Here is a 25,282-nt window from a genome sequence, read left to right as displayed (position 1 = left end):
GGATGCACCGATAGCTTAAAAGTTAACACTAATAACACACCATTGATGTACACTCCACTGTGAACCAAATCTTTCTTCTTCGCTCTCAAAACAAAACATAAATCAAATACACACCCGTATTTCACTGGAAGGGACTGATGTAACGCGAAGGTAGTTGGGTTTCACTGTGCGACCATCTCGCTGCCTTTTTCGCGCTTCGTAACGTGCTGTGATGAACTCGTGAAATATTTCAACGTTCAAATTGAAATGTTTCACCAAGCATCAAAGCACCGCGAAAACCGTGATTTTACCGTTCGTCTGTTTGTTTGCTTGCTTGCTATTGTTTCTTTACTTTTGTCCTATCTGTCTCTGCTGCAAACGTGGAGCAGGCACAATAAAACCGAATGCTAATGTGAGAATCTTTGTGTTACCCTGGAAAACAAGTGAAAACTGGCAGTACCATTGCTCCGGTTCCCTTCACAACCATTCCCACAGCAGTAGCAGTAACTTGCGCCTGTACAGCACACCAATGGAAAACCCATCATGTCGTATTTTACAATCTACGCGACACCTATCACCCTCACATAATGCGTTCAAGATATGTTCGACAGTTTCGACCAGATTCTGGTCGGAAGCGGGAAATTTATCGTTTTCACTACTCAACCGCTGACCGACCTAGCTACAACAGCTTACATCCGAAATTATTTCGGGTTAAAATTTTCGCATTGTGCCCCTGCGACTGCTTAAATATTTCTACTCTCTCCGCTTAAACTTCTCGTAAAGCTGTACCGGTACCCTTAACGCAGCACACGAGCACGAAGGAAATAAGAAACATAATGCATGCGTGTGGTTTTTTTTTGTGTACATAAGTACACATACATATATAACAACATCTAGATCTCTTAAATTCTAACAAAAAAAATATATAAACATTATAAACCAACCAAGCCTATCCTGTTCAAGATTCTAATACATGATCGGTTTTGCTTTACATTGGTCAACAACATATCCGGTGAAACGCTTAAGGAACTTTGGATATTCTTTCTTATAGATAGCTCGCAGCACGGTCGCTGGGGCCCAGCCGCCAGGATTTACTGTTTAGAGACGAGAGGAAAAGAAAAGACACACAACATTAGTTGCTAATATGAACCAAGAGCTTCTAAAATATGCCAAATATATGCTTTACCGGTGGAGCAGTAGGTAATTTTGCAGGTCAGATCATCTCGCGTTGCCGTTTTGCTGTCCTTGCCCGGTGTCAGGTAAGTTTGGCAAACTAATATCACCGTTAGATAGATTCGTACACATTTGCCTTGGTTTGCGGGCTGAAAAATAAAGCAATCATAAGCTCATATTAGTGACAAGCGAAGAAAATCAAAAGGAAGACATCAAGGTGATAATAGGCACTTGGGAACCAAATATCCTATCCACGATATGTGATTGCTAAAACATCATGTCACGTTAAGGTCAAATAGAGAATGATACTTTAAACTAACAGATCATATCAAACTGTAACACATCCTACCGTAATGATAGGCTTTTTATATAACGACACGTATGTGCAAAGATAAAATCGAAAAACTCTACGGAAGAGTGCACAAGATACGCGCACCAGATAACAAAAACAAAAACCTCCCACCAAGCGAGCAATGTGACACACAAATAGCGCACATTAACACTCGCATGTTACGTGGCAATTAATGCATGTAACGGGCCCAAACTTACCAACCACTGACTCCCCCCATACCTCAACAACCACTTACCGGATACTCTTCGTTCTGATTGGAATGATTGCACACGATCCACACATCGTTCGCACCGGTGTCCACGTTATCGGTGATGCGGCGCATATGCGACCAGAACAGTGCATCCCGCTGGCTGGCGGGCCAGATGCGTTTGTACGTCTGCAGAAAGACGAACGTGTCGGGTGCAACGTTATCCACGATCTGCACATCCTCCAGTGTCGTTTCCCAATCGTTCCGGTACGCCGGATCGAAGAAGTAATGGCACATTTCCCGGGCAGTAACACCCTTCACCACGTGGCAGGATTTTAGCGGATCGATCACCATACCGTCCACCTCCTCTTCGCGCCGGTACATCTTCATCTCGCCCTCGTCGGCAAACAGCTGCCAACCGTTCCCATCCTCACCGACACCTTGCCGCGCTTGCGTCAGTTGCTCGGTGCAGATTCGATCAATTTCTGGCCAAAGCTTGTGGCTCTTCGCTTGTGCACCGGTACCGAAATCTTCCGACAGCTGCGGTATCTCATCCTCCGCTTCTGCGTTCGGGCTGTGCAACGAACTCACGTTGCTTATCTGTGACTGTGGTGGATCAGGGAATGGGAAATGAAAACGAAAACATTAGCATCTCGTCATGACTATTTCCAACTCAACCATGTTTTTTTTTGCATTACCTGTTGCGATTGGTACTTCAGCCGCACTCGCAGCTGACGATCTTCCTCGATCTTGTCGAGCCCAGTTTCGACCGCGTCGAAGAATTCATCCTCGGGGATAGTTGAATGCGGTCCTTCCTATGTGAGGCAAATGGATAAGATACACACATTGTTAGTAAATTTTAGGCAGAGCGTAGAAAACGCTAACTATGAACTGATATTCGCACATGGCGTTTAACTATTTTGCTGGTTGAAACACTGACTAATTGAACAATAGAAAAACTGGGGAAAAGAAAAATTTCTCAACACTCTACGAACATACCCTAACAAGCATCTCTCTATCTCTTGTTACCCGTCTACGCAATGAGTCACCCTGTAAGCAAACGTTTGTCGGATCTAATTGTTTAATCATATCGACGCATCTGCCATTCTTTACACAGTGAGTCTCGGGTCGCAAGAAGAAATGATACCGCGAATTAAACATTCTCCACACAATGCCGCCCAGGCTCGTGCGAAGCGCGAAAAGAATGTTTCCTTTTTTGGGTTTCGTTCAAAACCAAAGCAGCATTTCTATTTCATCCCGAGCTATTATTCTGAGACGAAGCGAAAATATTAATGCATTAATCACTGGTGCTTTCATAACCGTCGGACAAACTCGCGGTGACGACATCGTTCGCCCAAGCATGGGCAGGGTCGTGGACGGCGCGCGTCATTGGCAACGTGGCGAACATAGGTGGAATATTAAACGTTAAGCGCACCAACTACTTCAAACATAGACAAGATGACGCTCGATGAAAAAAAAACGATTTCTTTTACGTTGAATGCTAGTATATCCAAGGAACCGGAGTTATTTAACACGAATCCTGAGCTTCAAGGTTTCCATCACATCACCCTGTCAATCAGTTAGCTTCCATTCGGAAGGATATATTAGCAGCAGCAGCGGCTTTTAATCACCCAAAATTATCTCGCCTAGACCTTCGACACGAAAATGTAAACCGAAGGTTTGACACTACTAATTAATCAACTCTTTCGCCTGCTAGTAGCCTTGTCGTGCCTCGCTTGAGATGCACTGTCGATGCTGTCGTCTAATGCCGCCTGTGTCGTGTCGAACGGAGCGAGTCTAGTGCAAAAGTTAGACGCTAGAGTCACCCCGGTGGATCACCAACATGTGACCATCGAAGCGATCTATCCGGTCACACATCGCACCGGCCTCTTGCCGGGTGATAGTTACGTTTGCTTTTCCGGATGATCTTCCGAATGCTTCAATGCGTAGTGAAGGCACGATAGCAAAGGTGGAGGTTCGGCATGGTGTCCGTGCAGAGAAAACACACCGTGCGATATGACCTTAGCCTTGGCTTGGTTTTGAGTCGCGACAGTTTTATTGCTCTTTTTTCTATATCGCACCATGAAGTGAAGTTTTGCATATCATACGAATTTCCGGACACCCAACACCCGGTGATCTTGAATAATATTACGTATGATTGTTGAATCACGATCTGGTGTGATTGTTGGGCGAAAAAAACCAATGTTTAGATTCAATATAATGTAGTTTAATGAAGTTTGTATCATTTTACGGTAATTTTATTTGTGTCCAAACATGTTGAGTTAAGATACATCAACAAAACCTAGAGAAAAACAATTGAAAACAAAGCTGTCTTTAAGTAACAACAAAACTCAAAGATCATAGCTCATAACTGTTGGACACACTTGGTTGTCCTCAGAACTCTTTAGCTCTTAGTTATCGTTAATCTTCAGCTGTTATTTTACAGTTTCTAGGTTTACTGATAATGAAGTGGCATTTTTCTTGAGAAGTATTTTTAAATCTGCAAACGAATGAATAAAAGTAATTTCAGAAAATAATCTTCAGAGAATAACACATAATTTTAGTTAAAAGAAAGCCCCCCCCCCCAGTAACAGTGTTTGACTGCTTCAGCAGAGTTATAATGAGAATTTGTTGAACAATTTCTCGCCTTCAAGTACCATTTTTACATTAGAAGTCGCAATTAAAAATCAAAGCAACAAACAATAGAATAATATAGCTCCCGGAACAAAACGTCATTGCCAGAATAATATCAACATACGCTTATGTGCACTGGATAAACCACTAAACAAAAGCACGCTCGAAGTAAACAACACATCGCACAAAGTAATCGCACCCTCACCCGACCGGACGGACCTTTTTCGACGTACACAGCCAAGATCGAAATTTACATTTCAACCGTCCGCCTGGCGCTGTTATCGGACACCAGCGCGCGGAATAGCCATGTGTGCCAATGGTAGACGGTAAAATTGGCGGGCCAAAGCCAATAGACATCACCCCGAACCTTAATGGAAACCCCGCCGACGCCAACTGGGCCAGGGTTAATGCGGAGCCAACGCAAAACTCCTCCCTCCCTCCCCCCAATGGATCGTTCGGCGCCCGTAGTGTCGAAAACAATTGTTTACATTTTGGTAAAGACATTTTCGGTTCCTTCGACCACACCACGTCAAGCCGCAGGTTTCTTCAGGGGAAGCGAATGGATAATAATGTGTAGCAAATGGTAATGGTATGTTTCGTTAGGATTGGGAGATATTAATATTGATTGGCAGTGATCACTTCAAACGCATCATCGTTACATCATCGTTAAGTGACATGAATACCGAATATTTGACCCGAGGAAGGTTAACACTAATCTTCTGCACGAAGTGAGGTTTAAGACCGAGAAATTTCGTGCAGACACAGAGACATTTGGTAAATAGATTCTTCCACAACCCTGTAGACACGTGGCATTAATTCAGCAAAGTCTAACAAGACAAACCCCAACACTTGCTGAATTCGTAATTGGGAAAATGTCAACCGAGTCTTTGTTTATATAAGAGCTAAAAAAAATATGTACACAGCTAACAGCAGCATCATCCCATTTTTCACACTTCAATGAAACACCTACTATTTCCTTCCTCAGAAGCCCTTTAAACAATCGAGCCGTTGTCAGCGATGGCATGGTTGGCTCAAGCTGGATTCCACCGAGTGCCCGTACACTTTTCGAATGAACGCCCAAAAAACCGCAACGACTGTGCACAGCAAACTGCAAAACTGGTCACCAAACTTCACAACTTCACTCTCGCGTACACGGAGACGCTAGCTCGCCCGCGATGAATTCGTTACGAAAACGGTGCGCTTTTGGGTAAAAGATTTCCCAAACCCAAACGTTCGATCACCGAAAAGGTACCGAAGGGAGGTACCTTTCAATGTTTGCGAAAAGCACAACTCGTAATAATTCGGTGACAAACGCTGCACTACACACTACACACGGGTTATCTTCGTCGGTCGCATTGACAACAATCGATCAACTGGCACGCACAGAAACAATGCAACCACCCCGGGGGGGTACGGTGGAATTTGAGCAAAATTTACGGTGAGAAGCTTTCGACGGTAAACAGCGCAGCCTGATCCGAACGACGGCACGACCGAAAGTGACAGTGGGTCTCATAACGACCGCAGCGGTTGACGCGCTTGGCTGTGCTTGCGTCGCTGCCCAAACAACGCGCTCAACCGACGGGAGGGGCCGATCGAGATCGCGCGGTGAAGTTGGAAGGTAGTGCCGGGACGAGATTAGTTAGCCACCGTTCGGTCCGTTCGGGAAGTTTACCATCGCCGTACGCCACTTGCGCGAGACGCATTGGATGCGCGATGCCGATGGCTTTAACAGACCTCAAGTGTTGCAACGCTGCGATTACAACAGTGCGTTACATCCGACCAAGCACGACGATTATTGATTTATCATTAACAATTCACTCCGATAGGGAGTGATGCGGAAAAAAAAACATTGCAATTTTGACATTTCGGTTATTAGCAACAGAAATGTGAAACATTTCAGGGAAATGTGTTGAAGAAAATTTTCATAAAATGCACAATCAAAAGCTCATTTCACTAAACTCGCTTTAACTGATCTTGTTGTGTAGTCGATGAACGCAATTCCCTACACATAATAGGATTATTCAAACTTGCGTTGCGTCTTGGTTCGAAGCTTGACCCAACGAAATGATGGATCTTCATCGTCATCATCTTTTCAATGTCCTGTTTTACATCCAAACATAGCAAAAATCTCACCTCATTTTCAACGTTTAATGGTTTCTTAAGCATTCGGCAACGGACCAAGAGGAACTAGAACTTAAGTTGAATAACATTTCCCGCTAGGTGCAACCAACGTTATTGGTGGCACCGATGTAAACACAATTGTAAACAATTCGGCATGCATCTTGCACAACCAATGCAGTTGTACCCGCTTCACTTTCATTACAACGCTACGCCACCAACGAACTCACCATCTTGGCAGTGTGTCCAATCGAATCCCCCCCCCCCCTCCCCTCTCCCCTCCCCCTTTAAATCCATTTTGACGCCCTCTTTAAAAACAACACAATAAGTCCATTCCGAGGCGTGTGTCGGTGCAAATTTAGAGAGACTGTGCCGCACGGGACCTGGCTAAGGGTTGTAAAGCAATTAGATTCGCGCTGCAGTGTTGGGACTGCTCGCCGAGTTTTATGACAAAAATATCAATCATCTCAATTCGCTCAATGTTTAATAAAGTTTATTGCAACTGAAAAGAACAATCGAGTAGTGGTCGATTGCTGCAATGATTGAAGTCACTCTCGAATGGGGTGGAAATGGAAGTACTTAATGGACAAGTGTAATTACGAGTCCGCTGTCTGTCTACTGAGTGGAGATGGAGTAGTGTGCAGTGACTGTTGGATCCTGTGAGATTGAATAGATCTACTTTCCACACAAGTGTTCGATGCCAGAGGTCCTTGAATCGATCGTACGATCGGCTTTTTGTACCGATCGCAGTGAAGATGGAAACATTGTTCTCCTTTTATGATAATTTATATTACGACAAACCATAAAGTAACCATAAAAAAAACAATTAGTAAAGTATTATCAAAAGCGATAATAAGGTTACTAAATCATAATCCATTATCTCTTCATCCAAAACCCACTGCACGCCGTCATGTGGAATACCATCCAGGCAATTACATAACTATTGTTTATAACCCGAACAGAAATGTCCCCCAAAACAGCGCGCCCTGCGCTAAAGGGAAGGATCGAGAAAATGAATGTTAAAACGCGTATCACACCAAACAGCGGACGGCGAGTCGCAAAGTGGATAGCGGCGACACCAACGAAAAAAAGACACACAGAAAGAGACCAAACAAACAATAGGGGTGCCCATCCAGCAGCTGGATTGTTGCCGCCGTCGAGATAAACGAACTTTGGGGACACGTATCTCGTTCAAGGTTGCATGCAACATGCGCTTTTTCCTCCGTTCACCAAGAAGATGGGGAAAATTTGCTGGATCCATCTCGGTCTCGTTCGCGATCACGGTGCACGGTGGTATGTAATAATAAAAGGGCACAAGCTTAACCTACGCTACCGCTAGAGTTGCGCGAGGCGGTGTGCCGAATTCGAGGGAGTTTTGCACAAAAAAAAGCAGATTACCGACGAGATTCATTATGATGGCGTCCGAGATGAAGCCTTTTGCGAAAATGATCCATCTCATCGGTTAATACACACGGTTGTAGCGTGAAAATTTTACAAAAAAGGAAGATAAAAATTGCGCTTTTGGCATGCATTATTCGTTAAAATTGTAAATAAAATGCCGGTTTTTTAATGTAACCGAGAAACGGCGATGTGAAGAAACACCGCGAACAATTATTCAACATCTCTCACTTTGACCTACATTCTGCCCGTTTCGACATCCTTTCACTTTCAAAAAAAAGCCAGCGTTTTTAGGGACAATGTATTCCTGCGCTGAGATAGGAATATGTGCAAGACAGTACTGTTACGTACCATAAGATTTCGAGATACTCAACGAATTCTGGACAATAACGTTTAAAAGTTCCCTAAATAAACTACTTTTATTGCTTTAAGATAATAAATATTACTATTATTTATTGTAACATAAAACCCTCCAATCTATCCATTTATTTGTATGCTTTGATCCACATTCATGGCACCGTTGAAATCAATTCCCCGAACCCTCCTGTTCGTCTTCGATAACCACGGAACCAATCACTTCAACATTCAAAACCGTCCGAAATTGATCAATGTATTGCGTCTAGCTGCCTGTAGCGAGCATGTAAAACTCGTCCAAGTGCTAACGACCTAAAATCGGGACGTGCGAGAGCGCGCGTATTGGGACGGTAAGTTTACAAGATCGACCGGGAGCAGATGTCACTGGCACGGGAAGATGACCGAACTCATAAACGCTCCACCAAAAATACTGCCGCACACACGCATGCACGCGTACATTCACCAAGACATCCAATGCGATTCGTCCGATTACGCGTGCGGCCATGCATCCAGTCGCGTACCATCGAAAGCGAAACGAGGCTACGGGCGTTAGGTGAATTTTAAGTTTGACGGTCATCGAACGCCTTACGATCGTACGATACTAGCGGCCCATCAGTGAGATGACAAACAGGTTTGTTGGGTTGTTAAAAGTGCAATACTACAAAAAAAAACACACACCCAGAGCAAATCATTCGATGAGTTCCAACACATATCACCACTACCGTCGGTGGGTGTACAACATAAAGGGCAACATGTAGGGCAACACCTCTAAGGCATACAGTCAATCCGTTTGGATTGTCCGAAAAAAAAATCACCGGGAACCATGACCTATAATCGGGAAACAGGTTTCCGTTAGCCAAGCGCAGGTCGTCGAACAGAGCCCCCAGCACCAGCGCGCAATGCATCATTTCCGATGCTCCCGACGCGTGCCATTGCCCTTCGAACACACGAACCAATTCACATGTTTGGGTGACAAAAAGCGCTGCATTGCGTTTGCCTCACCGGCCACTGTTTGCTAACCGCACACGGTTTCGGCACAGCTCAGGGTTAGTTGTGTTCGCACCGCGGCTCAGCTTTTATCGCACTCGAACCCGTTTTCGCTTATCGGGCGAGGCGCATACTTAAGTAGGCGCAGTGACTAGTAACGTTTGGTCTCTTTGCGAACAACATTTGGCAGTCCGATCTTCACCGATCGTACCCTGCATCACGGCACAGGGTCAAAGACGCTGAAGGGCACGTGGAATAGGTGTGAGAAAATTCCCAATTGCATTCGTTGGGTAGCACACTGCAACACTACCACCAAGCACGTATGTGTGGGTAAATTTATGTGGAAGATTAAGCTGAAGCGCGAGGTTATAAAGGTAGATTATCTACGTGCTTCGCCGAAACAATAAACAAAATGGTCTCTTACTTTTAGCCGAACCATTTGAGAGTCGTGTTGATCGATCGACTAAAGATGAAGATAAGATTTATCTAGCATTGGATTAAATTTAACCAATAACGCTTCAAATATTGCCACTTGCTTATTTAGCTATCGACCACTGCCTAGAGGCTTTCCATTTGTTGGGAAAAGGTAAGTGTTTTGCCTCTTTCGTATTTTAAAACAACATTTGCCTACGTAAATGCCCCCATCATTCTAGGGAGCATGTTTAACGTACACTTGACCATGGATTAAATGAAAAAAAAACAAACGAGCGTGTGACGTAGCAAGAATCTCAACATTAAACGTAATTCGATAGAAGTACGAACAGGCTCGAGAGGTAGTCTTGGTCATGGAACAATATTTCTTTAGAAAAACTGTATGACTTTTAACAACTGTCGATTGTTGATTCAAAATTCAAATTCATGACTATATATTAAAGTTCTATGCGGGCGAAAATCAAAAGCAAATTATTCGTTCGTTTTTCATTCCACATGACAAGATTTTATAAGATTATAAGATTAACATAACAAAAGCTGTTTCTAGAACTCCAAGCACGAACGTTAAACAATCACATCAACCCAACGTATCGTCTAACGAACGAACAGATAAAGGTAAAGAAATTCTATCGATAAAGGGTCAACAAAATATCGAGCCATTCAGTGGCCCGAGCAAACGATACCGCTTATCAGTCAGCTCCAACGCAACAGTTTGAACGTTTTTGAATTTGTTGAATCATACGCGGCTTCTGGTGAACACGTTGCAAAACGCTATCGTAAAACGTGCACGTTTTTTTTTTTTTTGGTTCGCCAAGTCGCAATTCACTGAGTAATGTGCAACAAGACGCCCACGTTGGTAATAACGTTGCCCAACTTACCTCTAGGTCTGGTCCAGGAATTACTGAATTTCTATTCTTTGTTAGCTCATCTTTACAAGCTCTGCAAAAATAAAATGGAAAGAAACATCGTTAAACATCGTGGATTTTTTCCGTTTCGATTCAGTTTTACGCACCGGTACAATTCTTCCGCCTTTCTCCGCCGTTCCTGTTCCTTGTCGAGCTTTTTCTTGAAGCTTTCCTCCTTCTGTGAGATAATATCGAGGCAGTGCTGCAGTGTGATGATCACACCGGCCGTCGTTTCGCGGAACGTTATCGCTTCGCCGCGGAAATCTATCGGTTTCAACCCATCGCCCAGATCGAGCGGCGGCTGGTCTTCGTTTTTGGCGTGGAGGGCGTCAAAGTAGCTGCAAGATAGAACCGGAGTTGAGTATATGTGAAACTAATTCGCTTCAAGCGCGTCGTCGGACAGTGTCTTCTTACCGCTGCAGTGTGTCGATCTGTCCGTAAAGAATATCGCGAAACGTTTCTATTTCATGCAGCTTTTCTCTTAGACCTCGACTAACCCGTTTCAGACTGCTACCACTTGCCGTGGACAGAGTATTGGATTGTAACGAGATTGTGCTCCCGTGTCGCCTTAAGCTAATCGTTTCCGGGATGTCCGTTTTGTACGATTGCAGTACCTCGATCCAATTGCCCTTATCTTCCTGCGTTTCGGCACGCAGATACCACACGTTCTGTCCAATCGCCACATCGAACCGGCATTCGTCAAATTCGTGAGACTGTGGAATATGAAGGTTAAAGAAGGAGACTATTTGTTTAATCATCATTCGCTCCACATCGTTCCGATGCCAGGAATGCATCACCATGCAGAAGAGCTCATGGACAAGAATGTATCAGGGTTAATAGAGTCAATTGCATCGGTGATAAATATACGATCCCTGCTGGCTTCCCTGCTCGACTGGTCTTGTAATCGGGCAAGAATTTTCGGTGACTTGCACCTATCGCATTCGACCGATACACACCACTTATCGGTTTTGATGAGGTCCGGGTCAGATCGATCGTACGACCAATTGAACTTTGACTAACCAAGATAGGGATCGCAACGCCCGTTATGGTCTGCTTACCTTGATCGTTGCTTTCTGTAGACTGATCGCACCCCGGCATCCAAAATCGCTATCCTGTTCACTTTTGTAGTACGACAGTGTGCCATCCTTCAGCACAATGAAGCGTGGCTGCCAACCGTGTATGTAATTTGTCCACTTACTCAGATAACCCTTCAACTCCGGGCTACTCAGGTTCAGTTCTACCTCTGAGTCATCACTGTTCGAATTGTTCTGCCCATAGTAATCGTCGGCCATTGCAAGTGCGAGTCAATTTCGTCTGCCCTGCTACTTTTGCTGCTCCGGCACGCTCCGGTTAGCGGTATTGAGTTTTCCACGACTTTTTACCACACTCTGCGTACCGCACACTGCGCTCCGTTGGTCAATACTTTCCCAAAAAATAACAGCCCAAAAAACTAGCTTTCCACAACTTTCTCTCTCTCGTGTTTTGTGTACGGCAACGCTGCTATCAGTATGCCACTTCACCTTCCTTCTTTGCTGCCGTTAGCTTCGTTACGCCCGGATAGTGCAGAATGCAGAAACAAAACAAAACCACTCTTGACGAATCAATTTCGTCCACGGTATGCAGCGGTGACGACGCTCAAGGACTGCATCAAAAATATACCTTGGTACAATGCAGGAACACTTTCAAACGCTTTGACGCGCTGGCAAACACATCCGGACAGTATTTGCCTACGAATAATTTGCGTAAAGATTAGATTCTGCGGTATTATTATTGTTTAGAAGTTTCCACCTTGCTTTTAACGAAGCCGCTGTCACAAACGGAAAACTGGACGAAAACGTCAACAGTGTCAAATTTTGACGAAGGTTTTCGGTGGTTCGATTTTGTTCAACCGGACTATGCTGAATTAGGGTGGACATATTTCGTTATTTAATCATATTAAGTATAATATTTTCACTAAAAATAATTAATCACTTTAATAATTCTCATTTTGTGTTATGGGAACCACACGACGAAATTTAGAAAACCAAATATCGAAATGTTCATTGCCAATATTCTTCTCAAACGCTCTTTAAAGGCTTATTAAAGATTCCCCAAACATGGGGGATACAAAAAAAAACCTGTGTCAGATCTCCCAGACAAAATTATTCTACAGACGAGCATGCACTCCAGAGGTAAATTGTTTTATTCAATACAGCAATGCACTTGTGGCTCATATGTACACGACTCGGTTTATTTTATTCCTTTCCGTCGTTCCCTGTCTGTTAGCGACTAAATCAAAATTATGGGCACCTGTTGCTGCAAAACGTTACAATAAATAATAAAAACAACAATGTCTATTTCACGTATGACCGCTCACAATTGGCCACTCTGTGACAAACCATTCATACAAATTAACAACGTGCACCTGCAGCAACGTTTAGGACTAACAAATAGGAATAAATTATTAATCTATCTAAACAACGGAGCACTCCATTTCTTCGCTCTCTATTACGCTAAGATTTACATCAGTAACTCTCAATCCTTCGACCATTCCTGCTCCTTAATACCCTTCAACCACTTTGTAGCACCAGAAACTACAATCCCCCGAGATATAGTGGCCCACAGCATGTGTTGGCTCCCGTTTAGTTCACTACATTGCCATCTCCGCGAGATCGTGCTGCTCCAGCTGTACGATCGTGTTTTCTTTGGTGTTGCTGCTTCGCGAACTCGCGGCCCGTGGCTCACGCACCGGATATTCCGTTTCCTCCCTGAGATCGCGCGGGATCTCATTATCGAAGTGCTCCTCATCGTCTAAATCACGATCCCCGTCAGATGTTCGATGCCGCTGCTCCGGTTGCTGATACATATGTTGGAAGTTATTTGACGAACGGAACAAACTTCGCGGGCAGTCCTTGTAGTAAGGGAAGCATTCCCCAGGTCCATCCTGGCCTCGTCCAATCTTTTCCGCCGTGACGTACTCGTCTAAATGCTCGGAATATGGCGACAATGATGCTCTGAAGTTGGGTAGGGGAAAGAACATTATTACTTAACCATGGAGGATGGACAACTCCTACTGAAAACTCTAACCGAAAACTCACGTGAAGAATAGCTTCAGCATCTCTCCGATCAGGCCGAACTTTTCGATTGATTTCGAATGGACCTCGCATATGGCACGCAGCATACATGCTCTCCCGTCCAGACCAAAGTTTGCAATGAAATCTTCCACCACCACGTACAGGAGCGCTCTGTTCAATAGGAAAATGTCAACAAAAACAGCAGATGGGTATGGAATTATTCATGATTTACGAATATAACCTCCTTCCTACCGTTCTCCACCATGGAACGCATGCTTATGCTCTGCCGGAAGCTGTGGCATTGACTGATCTCCATCCTCGTCATCTAACCGGTTGGTGGTGATCTTGAAGTGATCATTCGAAGAGCTGGGAACGCTACGCTTCCGTCTCTGCAATCTCATGTAGTCCGACACATAGTCCGCCAGTACTGATCCGGCTGCCTGGCCCATCGATCGGGCAAACAGTGGCGGCAACACACCGAGCGGATTCTGGTTATCCGTCAGGCCCAGCTTATCGAAGTCAACTGAAATGGACAGAACGCGTACAAAAAGGGGTTTGGAAACGTTGGCTACCAGACTGCCCGACGGGTTACTACTCACTCGTTATGGGCAAACTGATCGAGATGTTGGACAGAAAGCCGGTCGGTGGGTAACGCACAAACGGTAGCGCGATCGTCGGCGCAATCGTTAGTGACGTACCGGGTGGCAACGCTAACCGACCATCGTCCGTAACCCAGATCAGGCGCTTCTTTCTGCTGTGCGGTTCGCTGGATTTGGCCGTTCCACTCGTTTGCCTTTGCACGGTATCGCCGGTGAAGCTGGACGGGGCAGTGCCGGCGGTGGTCGCCGACTGTTGGTCGGCGTGTGGCATCGATTTTCGATAATCATCCTCGGACACGTACTTTTTCCGGTACTTTTTGCTTTCCTTGCCCAGTAGGCGCTTCTTGGGTGTGTTGTGCGTGGACGAAGGCGACGACTCTGTGCCAGCACGCGCAGCAATTAGCTCGTCGTCTACCAATCGAAAGTGACCGGAATCGGGATGCGTGTCGCTTTCTACCCCGGCAGAAGGGTCCCATTTGCTGGGGGATGCTCTGGGAGGGTTTTCCAACTTTTCGTGCTGCTTTTGTTCTTTCGACGATGCACGGATAACGGGTATGGTGATGAGAATTAGAAGCAGCATCAGCTTTAGATTGTACACCCACCGGATCTCCATTGTGGAAAGCTCGCTTCAGTAGCGAGAGAGTCTTTACCTAGCGAGCAGTAACAACTACTGGGGGAGAAAAGAAGACCCATGAAGGAATATATTAGTAAGACCGGAATAATAAACTAACGTAACTACCAGCCTCGTACTCCTAATTCATTTTCTTACATCAGAACAGATCTGGTTCACTTTCCGTTTCCTGTTCTCACTTTTTCACACGTAACAAACCATAAATTGTGTGCTCAACTATCATCTAATGCACAAACTGTCCGCCCCCGAAGCGACCCCAGCTCATTGATCATACCGTGTGAAGCTATTGGCACGTCTGTCCCGTCGGACACCTCCCACCGTTTTGTGTTTGCTACCAGATTTTCACGGCAGCACGGAACCAATATAATCGTCTATTGGCAGCTCGCGTGTGCTTCCGACATAGAAGTGCTGCTGAAAACTTCATCCGTTCCCGGTTGGCCAACATCGCCAACAGCCACCAGATGAACGGGTCCGGCTACGGACAACGAAACGTACCGGTGGAATATGTCCGGAAAAACCAGTTTTCCAGTCACGATTCCTAAACGATACGCCGGCACTGTCGGCCAGAACCTACATTCCCAGGCCCGCACGTGTGGCAAAGCTTGATCGAGCGAGGAGGACGATACGATACCGTGCCGCCTTCTTGTTCTTGTCCTCCACGATCCGGGTTGGATGCAGTGAAGACGAAAGTTTCTTTTTTGTTCACCCGTTTGCGCGGTGTACACACGCCGGTACTGTATGGGATCGGAACGCGTACCTAAACGTCCAGGACGAGAAGACGCTTTCATCGTCCGTTACTTCCATTTTCCCTTTCAGCATCCAGAGCCCCATCTTTGCCTCGGCGATTTCTGATCTATGACACCAACCATCGGCGGCACTTTCGTTTTCCGGGTCATCTTTACACTGTGCCGCTTTCTTTACTTGCTTTTTGGTGGATCCCCTCGAAAAAAAAAGTCAACAATACAACCCCTGAAGCGCAAACTTCTGGATCAGTGGAAGAATTATCTCGCATGTACGCTTGTTTGGCACATCCTGCAAGTGACACACTTTGCAGCGTGACCCTTGGAGGTGAAATTCGAAATTTAGGACGAATACCACTATGACAGGCTGCGGCCGGTATTAAAGTGCAGACGGCGAGGAGGCGACTCTCAATAACTCCTTGCATGACCTATTTATTTTTTGGTCAACAATTTCACCTTCCCGGTGGTACATCATGTACGAACCGGTTGGCTTTAAAAGCTCGAGATTTAAAAGATCGACATTGTGGATCGTGACGCACACGAAAACTTGAGCTACTCGTCCCCAAACCGCTATCGACCTTGAACTTGACACCAATGTTGCTGCGGCTCCAAGTTTATTTTGCTTGCCGATCGTAAAAACGCAAATTATGCTGCCCGGAAGTTAGTAATTTTTATGAACTTTCGCCTCCAAAATGAAGCATGCAGTTTTACCGTATGGTTGCATTATTGCCGTGCAATAAATTGGCTTCGTCTGCGCCTATCAATTATGGACAATTTAGGATGAGCTTCTTATTTCACAGGTGAATTCATCACTGTACGCACGCTTCTTCGGTGTTCTCATCCGCAGATGCGCTTCTGGCGCATGGAAGTCACTGCCATGTAGGGAGAGGAATTCATCTTTAACCGAACCTACCCGATGTCCATCGCGGGCCAGAGCAGGGAACTTAAACGAGGGTTGAAGCAACAAAAAGAGAAACCAACCAACGTCACGGGATGCATTGTGCTTCCCGGCGCGATATCAATTTAATCCGATTGAGCATGAAATGAGACGATAAATTGCGAGGGCTGCGCACCATGATGCACCTGAGAATGGAGGGGCGAGTGCGAAAAACAGAAATGAATAATGTTTCGAGAGTTTTTGGGATTTTTGTTTTTTGGAAGGCTTTTAAAATTCCCTCGTATTTGTGTCAATAAGTGTACTCGCGAGCATCTCAATCAAGAAGATTATTCAAACTCGAAGGCACACAATGTATGCAACTGGTGTGCAAGAAGTTTGCTTGCCTAATGAATAGTAATCAAATGTTCCGTACTAATGGTAAATAAACTATAAAACATGATCTAATCAGCTGAAAGTGTGCGAACAGTTTTCACCTTACATCCAATCATCGTAAATAACTCCACGAAGGTGCAATTCTAACGCAGCGGTGGAACGTTGCAACTGCACATTTAATTGATTACACCCAATGCAGGGAAGCCGCTGCATTAACCGAGACGGTGCCATATGGAGGACAAACCACCCCGTCTTAACCTATGCACACACGCTAATGAGGCAAACATTAGCACCAAATCGAGCGCAATGACCTACCGGACCCCATTTGGCACACGCATAATGTCCGGAATGCAATTCGACATCCCATTTGGGGGGGTGATGGGGGTGAGGGGGGAGGGGGGATCACTTTCACGCATTCGTCTCAAACGTCCGGCGAATGACGTTTTGGTGCATCCCAAACCAAAGTCGTGCGTCTTATGCCCAACCTCGACAGTCTCTTAAGCACGTTTGTGTGTGTGTGTGCGCGTATGTGCAACGCCACCTCCCGGAGTCACTGGATCAAACCGTCGGCTGTAGTTGGGTCAAGGTTTCCACCCAGCCCGCGTACAAGGCACCGAACCGCTTCGAAGGAAAGTGACTAACGAGCCAAACACCGGCACAGCCTAGCGCCGGAAGCCGGAAGAGTTAGGTGTGCGGTGGAAGAGACACGGAACGCAAGTGCTGGTAGTTACCGGTAGTGACCACTGGCAGCATGGGACCCCCAGGACGCACAACGGTGAAGCGCAAGCGTTGCGTGTGCTTGCACGGATTGGGACGGAAACGAGTTTTCCAGCCCTCGGACCATCGGCGTCTGTGTTTTTTGTGTCTTCTTTTTGTTTTTTTTTGTTGTTGCTGTGTTTCATTTCTACAGCCTCATTGCACTTGCACTTGTGCGCCATGTGCGTCGCTGTAGCGGTAGAGAGAAAACCCACTTTACGTGCATCCCCGTTTGATGCCGTCTTGTTGAAGGTTGATTTATTGCATTCCGAAAAAAAGAGCTTAATTTCCCTCTTTAAGCGAAGAACGGTTTAATGGGCGGATTTGTTTCCCTATTGAAGAAGTCTTTATAAACATCAATTTTTAAAATGTTCAAATATTTCAAGGATTTTTAGTATTTCTGTAATTTATTAAGTAAAATAGTTGCTCAATTTCATTCGTACTATTTGTTTTTGCTTTATTTTTCATTATTTTACTTTTCTTCTAAGTATTTTTCTATACGTTATATCATATTAGTTTATTTTTCATTTAAGAAATGTATTATAATTTAAGAATTAAAAATAATATTTAATAATAAGCATTTGAAAGCAAAAAAAATTAAAACAACAACAAAAAGTAACACATTAGAACGCATTTGTAAACAAAAAAGATGAATAAAACCCATTTCTGTCACAAAAGACTTCAACGCTTCACAGGCAGGAAACCCCCCAATGAAACAATCCAACACAACCATCAATCGTCAACGTTATGACCTAATGATATGTATGTGTGTGTGTGTTTGATTCTGGCCCCAGCTAACTGGCCATTTTCACCGTGATCACAATCGAGCGAACGAAAGCGACACTCTGCTGATGATGATGGCCGACATCGGTTTCACTCTCGTTGCACCAGATCCGAAGATATGTCGGTAGGACTAGATACTCCAGATACCGGACAAGGTGTGTGATAGGAAAACTGTACACATACACACACGCACACACCTTTTATTCGTGTTATGCTGCTTGTAATTTTTCACCCCGATAGTGGCGCGCGTTGGAAAACTGTGTGTGTGGATCAGATGGGGAACTGGATGTGTGATTGGAAATAAGTCATCTAAAATAGGGAAAATCCTCCATTGGATTCCGGATGTCTATGGTGGAGCTTATGGACAAGGCACCTTTTACGCTGAAATACATCTTTATCCGGATAGTGCAACACGGTACCAGAGTGGGACGATTCCTTTTTTCCAAGCTTTCATACTATGCACGGAATTCCCAGAGTGCTTCGACCAGGGAAGATCATCGTGGGCAAGAGTACACTTACACTTTCTTGCTCGAGGATGTGTCGGCCGTTATCAGAAAGATGCCTTTTTTATGCGTTGGCCGACTTGTTTTACTTGCTGGATCGGGTCAAACACACTTCTAAGCGGACGGAAATTACGATATCACCGGCACACACGTCGAAGACTTTGTCGTAGGTCTTTGCTTAACTGGGTCACCTTGTGAAACTGATACTACCACCAGAAATTCGCACTCAATCCCGTCAGCAGCATCCGAGTGCACTGTCGCGTTGGGTTTATTACAAATCGTGGTTCAAGTCAAATTGTGTCACACCGTGTCGTGGTTCTACACCATCACACGTCGTCTCCTGGCCAAACATTCAATTATTCGCGATCGTTTTCACACGCTGAGCTTCATCGCACCAAATTGGGCTCCATCCATTACACGCCAATGGTTGTCTCTGCTCCGGCCCTGTCTTTCTCCCACACACCGATAAGACTCAACAGGACGGTTGGCAATCAATCGAGCGAAACGTTGCTGCAACGATTCCGGTAGCACAAAAACCGCGGTATCACGAACACGGAAGGCACAATCATACCCAAAAGATCGAAGAAAAACAGGAAATAATACGAACGCACCACAAACCACAAACTGTTGCCGCAAGTAACCGCGTACTTGCGTACCGCTTCGCTATGCGCTCCGAGCTCGACTAAGACGCGTGACGGCGGGAAAAAAGAGTTTAAGTGGCTCCCGTGAGGTCCGCACCGTTCGTACGATCGATCGTGCGAAATGAACCCGAAGCAACGAGCGTGGACTGGCGGCGGTGTTATGGACCGGTTAGGTGTGCTGATTGGTGTGCCCTCAGCTGCATATCACTCTCTTGTGCACACTTTGCCTGCGCCACGGAAGATGCACGACACCTGGCGACCCGGGTGAGATGATGGCGCATCTTCGACGAAGCAATGAGAATGATGCCGAGCTGAAGAGAGCGAATCAAGAATCCTTCCGCTGCTGGTAACGTTTGCAAGGGCTTAACTTTGTGGGTTGGTTGATAAGTGAAACAAGGCCGGAATATTGAAATTCATTAAATCAAAACGATACAAATAAAAATGTATAAACCAATGAATAGAAGCAAATTAAACTAGTCTAACTACAGCCGTGTGTCAGCAATCGATGTCGGTAAACAGCACGATATCTGCCGAAGACGTATCGAAAAACAGCGAATGTTCACCAGATAACATTCGATATCAGATCACCAATCAATGCGCGACATTGCTCTTTGGTTGGAGTTCCTGGTCCGATTCTGTCAGTATCATTTGGGCAGTGAGCTAAGGTGAATGTTTTGATTGTTACGAGGTGTCCCCAGGGAAGAACACAGTTGATGGAGCACAGTATGAGCCGGTCGATACGCAGCAGTCGACTTATTTCGTACGATGACACCGCCAGAAGTCCCCCAATGGCGGTTCCGAATAGGAGTCGCAATACGGAAGGATCTTCGTACAGGAACTCTTACGATGCCAGCCACAAGCGGTGAGTTGAACGGTGGTTTTTACACAGGAGGAGCTTTGGATAACGATAACCTTACGCCTTACTCCAGTGATCACATGTCTAAGACCATCGAACAACTGTTGATCTGCGGAATTTGTGAGCTACGTCTAAATGTGCCAAAGATGCTGAACTGCCAGCATACATTCTGTCTGGAATGTCTGGAAGAGAGTATCCACAAGCAAACGGACAAGAGTAAGCATTCTTCGTGCCTCATCTATCCGTGATAATGTTTCGCTCACCGTACCTTATCGCAACTCCACAGCCTACATCGGATGTATTACCTGCGGTACTAAGCAACTTCTCAAGGATCCGGATCTGACCGTCCTTCCCTCGAACCTGCACATCGACAACATGTTGCTGATGATGAATCCAGCACCTACTCGTCCCTCATCACTGATTCGCACCACTGTGGGAAGCTATCAGTTGGAAAATGTACGCACACGCCATACTCATCTTATCAGAGACATTGTGTTGACCATCAATTAATTGGTCACTTATCAAGGTTTTTGGGAGGGTGAGGAGAGGGGGGGGGGGGATAATGGGAAAGCAGGAGATGGGAAAACATTCTTCCGTTATCATGTTTGCAAACCAATTTGGACCCAGAATATTGGCTGATGGTACGCATTTGTGTTCTGGATTCTTGGTGCTTGTATTTACAGAGCCTGGCCCCTACGCTACAGTGTTCCAAGTGTCAAACTGTGTCCGAGACGTCGCTGCACAAATGCGATCACTGCATGTCGGTAAGTAGTAGGCAAATAGTAATTGATTAGTATTTTCTTATTTTCTATGTTTTGTATTGCTATACCTTCACTGGTTAGCTGCTGTTTAGCTGATTCAGAAGTATATTTTTTCCTTTTTTATGTACTTTTCAAACTTAAATTTTACTTTCTACAAAATTACTTGCTCATTTGTAATTCACACAGACGCTGATTGGTATGGAACTAATTACAAACTAAATTGACTTGATTGAAAAGGAAATCAAAGAACAACCCGCACGAATTTCATCGCCGATTTCTTATTGCCCTGGAAACCACCCCAAAAATGGTTTGCAGACTTTCAAGAAAAAAGTTTAAAAACAAAATTCCAAAAACCAAAACAAGTTCTTGCGTGATAACAAAATGAGAACAGACATCATTAGCACACATGGCCAAAAATAAATGCACGCCATTCTCGTTTTCGTTTGCAGATGCTGTGCGCAATCTGTTGGCTCGCTCACGTGGACGAGCTGTCGCGCCAACTCGGACAGCTGGAGGGTCAGCTAAAGTCGGCCATCGAAAAATTGGATCATAAAATGATCGAATATAAGGTAAGTAAAATTAACGCCAAAATCAAGCCGGTCCACGCCCAATGCTAGCCCAGGGCGGGTGAGTGTCAATGGGTAATCAAAGCCAACCACTCCCGGGGTCTAATACTTCCGAGGATCCCGAGACCAAAAATTACGTCTCGCTCCTCCTCCGGTCCGGTGGCAATCAAACAACGTTGCGCCGCACTCACTCGGACGTGGACAGAAGGAGGATAAAAATGTCGGGGAATAAGGAAACTACGACGGGCAAAAGCGCACACATGATCGACCGCACGCCATTCGTGTGATCGAGAGTGAAAATAAGGTCACGGTGGATGACAAAAATCTTGTCTTATCATTCGATCGGAGCAGCACAAAACGGTGCCAGTTTGCATTGCACACGAGTGCTATCTTTTTAATCAGCAACGACCTCTGCCGGGCGAAGAAAGTTTGTGTGCAGGCGGATCTTAGTTGGCGGATTTGTAACACGAAAGATAGTCCAAAGTAATGACAAACGCGCGTATTTTGTGCCAACCATCGATGTCAGGTGCACGCACTGGCAGACTATGGTTATTTAATGTAAGAAATAAACTTTCCTTCATATTTGGTCAATGAGAGAGCTTTAACGGACGCCATGTTGGAGTGGTCGCCATTGGTAACGATACTCCCACCATCCCCCCGCACGTGGGCAGCGTTATTTGAACGAAACGCACGTGCGAGGCATTCAAATGACAGTTAATCGCGGTTTGATTTTGGTATCGATGTACGGAAAGTGCAGAAGCCACTTTCGGCTTCGTTGATCGCTCATTGCGAATGCAAAGTATTGCTTCCGTGCCCGCCCGGACGTACAACGCGCGGCCATGTTGTCGATAGGGAAAAGTTGCAAAACCAAAACGCCGCAACCGAACCGAAAGTTCCGATCGATTGTTTGTGGAGAAATTGTTTGATCAATGTAAAGTGGGTGCGCCGGATGGAGTAGAATGTTAAAATTTTGACCGTCTGGAGCGTTGTCATATGTATGCTGATAAATTAGGTTAGGTTTAAGCTAAGCTTTTAAATTCCACATGCTGATTTAACTTCCAAGCACGTGTGTGAAGGTTCTGTGTGAAATATTTAAGTTAAACGTAGTGCCAATTTCAATATTTTCTGTAACAATGTGGCGCTGAGATCTTTCTTTCGCATACAGAAAATATTAAACAAGCTCGTAGAGAGGTTTACTAATCATATTAATTTATCACCTACTGGAGTTAACCTCCTCATATTAAACATTCTGGAACCGTTCTCACCAGCAACGACCAACCAGCACGAACCAACTCATTATCGCAAGACAACAAACCCTCAGTTATGCAAATATATTACACTAACCATCATCCAATTGTTTGCTGCTTTCAGAGCCGCTTTTCCGAGATCAACGTCGAGATAACGGACTGTTTTCGCGACAAAATCCTCGCCCTTCAACAGCAACAAACGGAACTATTAGGTGAAATTGATTGTACTTTCTTTTGCAAATTCTCTTATCCACCCCCGAAGGTTTAGCGCAGCTACCGGAATTCGATCGCAATTCGTTGTTTGGTTAACGCTTCCTTACCGATGCGCGGCACGTTCTACTCTGCTTTAGCTTATTAGTGTCCTCTTTTCTGTTGCATTTCCATTTCACGTCCATGCGTGTGGCAAAACAATATCGCACCAAATATGTCACGTCCGGTCATGTCCGGCGTGCCACTGGTTTACGCCAACGCGACCGATCCGCCCAACACCACCCGCAAGATTCGTCGCAAGGAATACTAAACGATGCGGTTTGCTCGCACGAGATGGTGCGGGCAAAAATTGACCAACTGATGGTATCGATTGGGCGCCCGATCGTGGGATCGTTGGATCCGGTCCAGGTGTACCTGAAGCTACACAAAGACCTGTCCATTGTTCTGGAGGAAGTGTCACTGTGGGGTCGCGAACGTGTCATCTTTAATCGGGTACGGATAGACAGCAAATGCCTAAAGAAGTACATTACAAGTTGTGTCCGTTATCTTCCACAGGAGAAGCTCAAAGTGGAGTCGATTTTTGACACCCAACCAGTACCAACCATTAAGCCTAGTACGAGTGTCAAACCTTCGGTCAAGCATCAGCTACATCCGAACTCGTCGGAGACTTCAGTAATTCAGTTCTACAAGTAGGTTGTCAGTTTTTCCAACATAATATACGCAAAGTAACCAGGGATTGGGTTCATCCAATTTAGAACTCACGTCTATAAACCTAGATTGCTTTGGAATCACTGCCAACGACCTACCGGTGTTGGTTTTGCACCCTGGAACCATGAGGAATTGAAGAAACCGTTGCTGTACGTCGCGGGATCTGAATGTCGTATCGTTTTTGGAATCGATAAGTGGGTATCTGTACCGAAAATGACTTAACTTCCCTACTACTTACAAACAAGCTAATGTTTTGCAGAACCAATGGACACATAGTGCAGAAAATATCGCACGAGGAGCTTAGCTATCCACAAGGTATCACGTTCGATCCGGATAGGAAGGAACTGCTTGTTACGGACAAGTGGAAACACTGCATCTTTGTGTTTTCCCAGGAGGGTCAACTGCTTCGAAAACTATGCTCGAAGGGTGATCAAGCTGGCCAATTAAGGTAAGTTCTACGTACTGTATATGTTGGGTAGTAATAACGCTCTGCTATATTTGTAGATCACCCGAAGGGATCGCTTTCTGTTCGAGTGAGACCATTTTCGTGTGTGACACTGGAAACGATAGAATACAGGTGAGAATGGTCAACAATCTTCAATGCGTAAAACATATCTAATGCATTATTACCTCCAAATGTGTCCTCCAGTGCCTCAGTACCAACGATGGCAAGGCGCACACCCAATTCGGACGCCTGACGAAAGATCAGCTCGTGAAGGCAACGCAATCGAAAATATCTTCGCGTATGGTGGATCTGAAGAATCCCACCGACATTGCGGTGCAGAAAGACTCCATATTAGTGCTGGACGCCGGCAATCGTAGGGTGAAGCTGTTCAACAAATACGGTGAACAGTTGCTAGAATTCGGCCAGACCGGTACGATCAACGGGCAGTTTCAGTATCCGGAGGTGATCGGTGTCGATCCGGCCGGATTTATTCTCGTCGGTGATGGGGGCAATGCGAAGGTTTTAGTTTATCGCCCGAACGGACAGTTTGTTACGGCGCTCGGATCGCGCGGTGATTCCGCAGGGAAGTTCAACTGGATTTCTGGCATCTGTGTTAGCAAAGACTGGGAAATTGTCATCAGCGATTATAAAAACCATGCGGTGCAGCTGATCTTCTAACACGTGCAAACATTTACCACCGGATGCTTATTAACAATGCAATTACCAATTTCTACCGAATGAGAAATTTAAAATAGCGCTATATTTACACAACTGTTTCGATCTAAAATAGTTCCATCTGGGGTTCCTTAAATAAATAAATAGCTCGTATAAAATATGTAATTGAGTTCTTTTCTATGCGTTTTGCTCAGCGCTCATAACGTCTAAGCCTGGTTGTTCGAGAATCGGGTAATCAAACGAAAAACTATCGTTAATTCAATGCCATGGAAGTGGAACTTGCACACAGCCTTCCATGGGTGTTATGGGGTAGCTACAA

The 25,282-nt window shown here is 45.2% G+C and overlaps 3 protein-coding genes across 3 annotated transcripts; 1 reads left to right on the top strand and 2 right to left on the bottom strand.

Moving 5' to 3' along the window:
• Nucleotides 1–928: 928 nt before the first annotated feature.
• Nucleotides 929–11,811, bottom strand: LOC128711945 (ceramide transfer protein). The gene is made up of 8 exons (XM_053806835.1): nucleotides 11,578–11,811; nucleotides 10,934–11,232; nucleotides 10,627–10,857; nucleotides 10,493–10,553; nucleotides 2,390–2,506; nucleotides 1,740–2,297; nucleotides 1,166–1,301; nucleotides 929–1,073 (listed from the first exon to the last, which is right to left on the bottom strand). Exons 1-8 carry the CDS (start codon nucleotides 11,809–11,811, stop codon nucleotides 946–948), a joined length of 1,764 nt encoding a protein of 587 aa, XP_053662810.1. The 3' UTR covers nucleotides 929–945.
• A 1,337-nt stretch (nucleotides 11,812–13,148) lies between these two features.
• On the bottom strand, nucleotides 13,149–14,784 carry LOC128713391 (uncharacterized). The gene is made up of 4 exons (XM_053808249.1): nucleotides 14,172–14,784; nucleotides 13,825–14,095; nucleotides 13,597–13,743; nucleotides 13,149–13,512 (listed from the first exon to the last, which is right to left on the bottom strand). Exons 1-4 carry the CDS (start codon nucleotides 14,782–14,784, stop codon nucleotides 13,149–13,151), a joined length of 1,395 nt encoding a protein of 464 aa, XP_053664224.1.
• Nucleotides 14,785–20,220: 5,436 nt separating this feature from the next.
• LOC128714548 (RING finger protein nhl-1-like) lies at nucleotides 20,221–24,966 on the top strand. Its single transcript, XM_053809423.1, has 12 exons — nucleotides 20,221–20,357; nucleotides 20,425–20,567; nucleotides 20,638–20,807; nucleotides 21,035–21,115; nucleotides 21,562–21,681; nucleotides 23,050–23,137; nucleotides 23,425–23,627; nucleotides 23,691–23,824; nucleotides 23,891–24,037; nucleotides 24,103–24,291; nucleotides 24,348–24,420; nucleotides 24,493–24,966. Exons 1-12 carry the CDS (start codon nucleotides 20,221–20,223, stop codon nucleotides 24,964–24,966), a joined length of 1,959 nt encoding a protein of 652 aa, XP_053665398.1.
• Nucleotides 24,967–25,282: the final 316 nt, after the last annotated feature.

This window comes from Anopheles marshallii, chromosome 3 (genome assembly GCF_943734725.1).
Source record: "Anopheles marshallii chromosome 3, idAnoMarsDA_429_01, whole genome shotgun sequence".
In the NCBI taxonomy this organism is placed as follows: Eukaryota; Metazoa; Arthropoda; class Insecta; order Diptera; family Culicidae; genus Anopheles; species Anopheles marshallii.
Note: the sequence above shows the minus strand (reverse complement) of the source record. Positions and strands in the feature narration are given on the sequence as shown.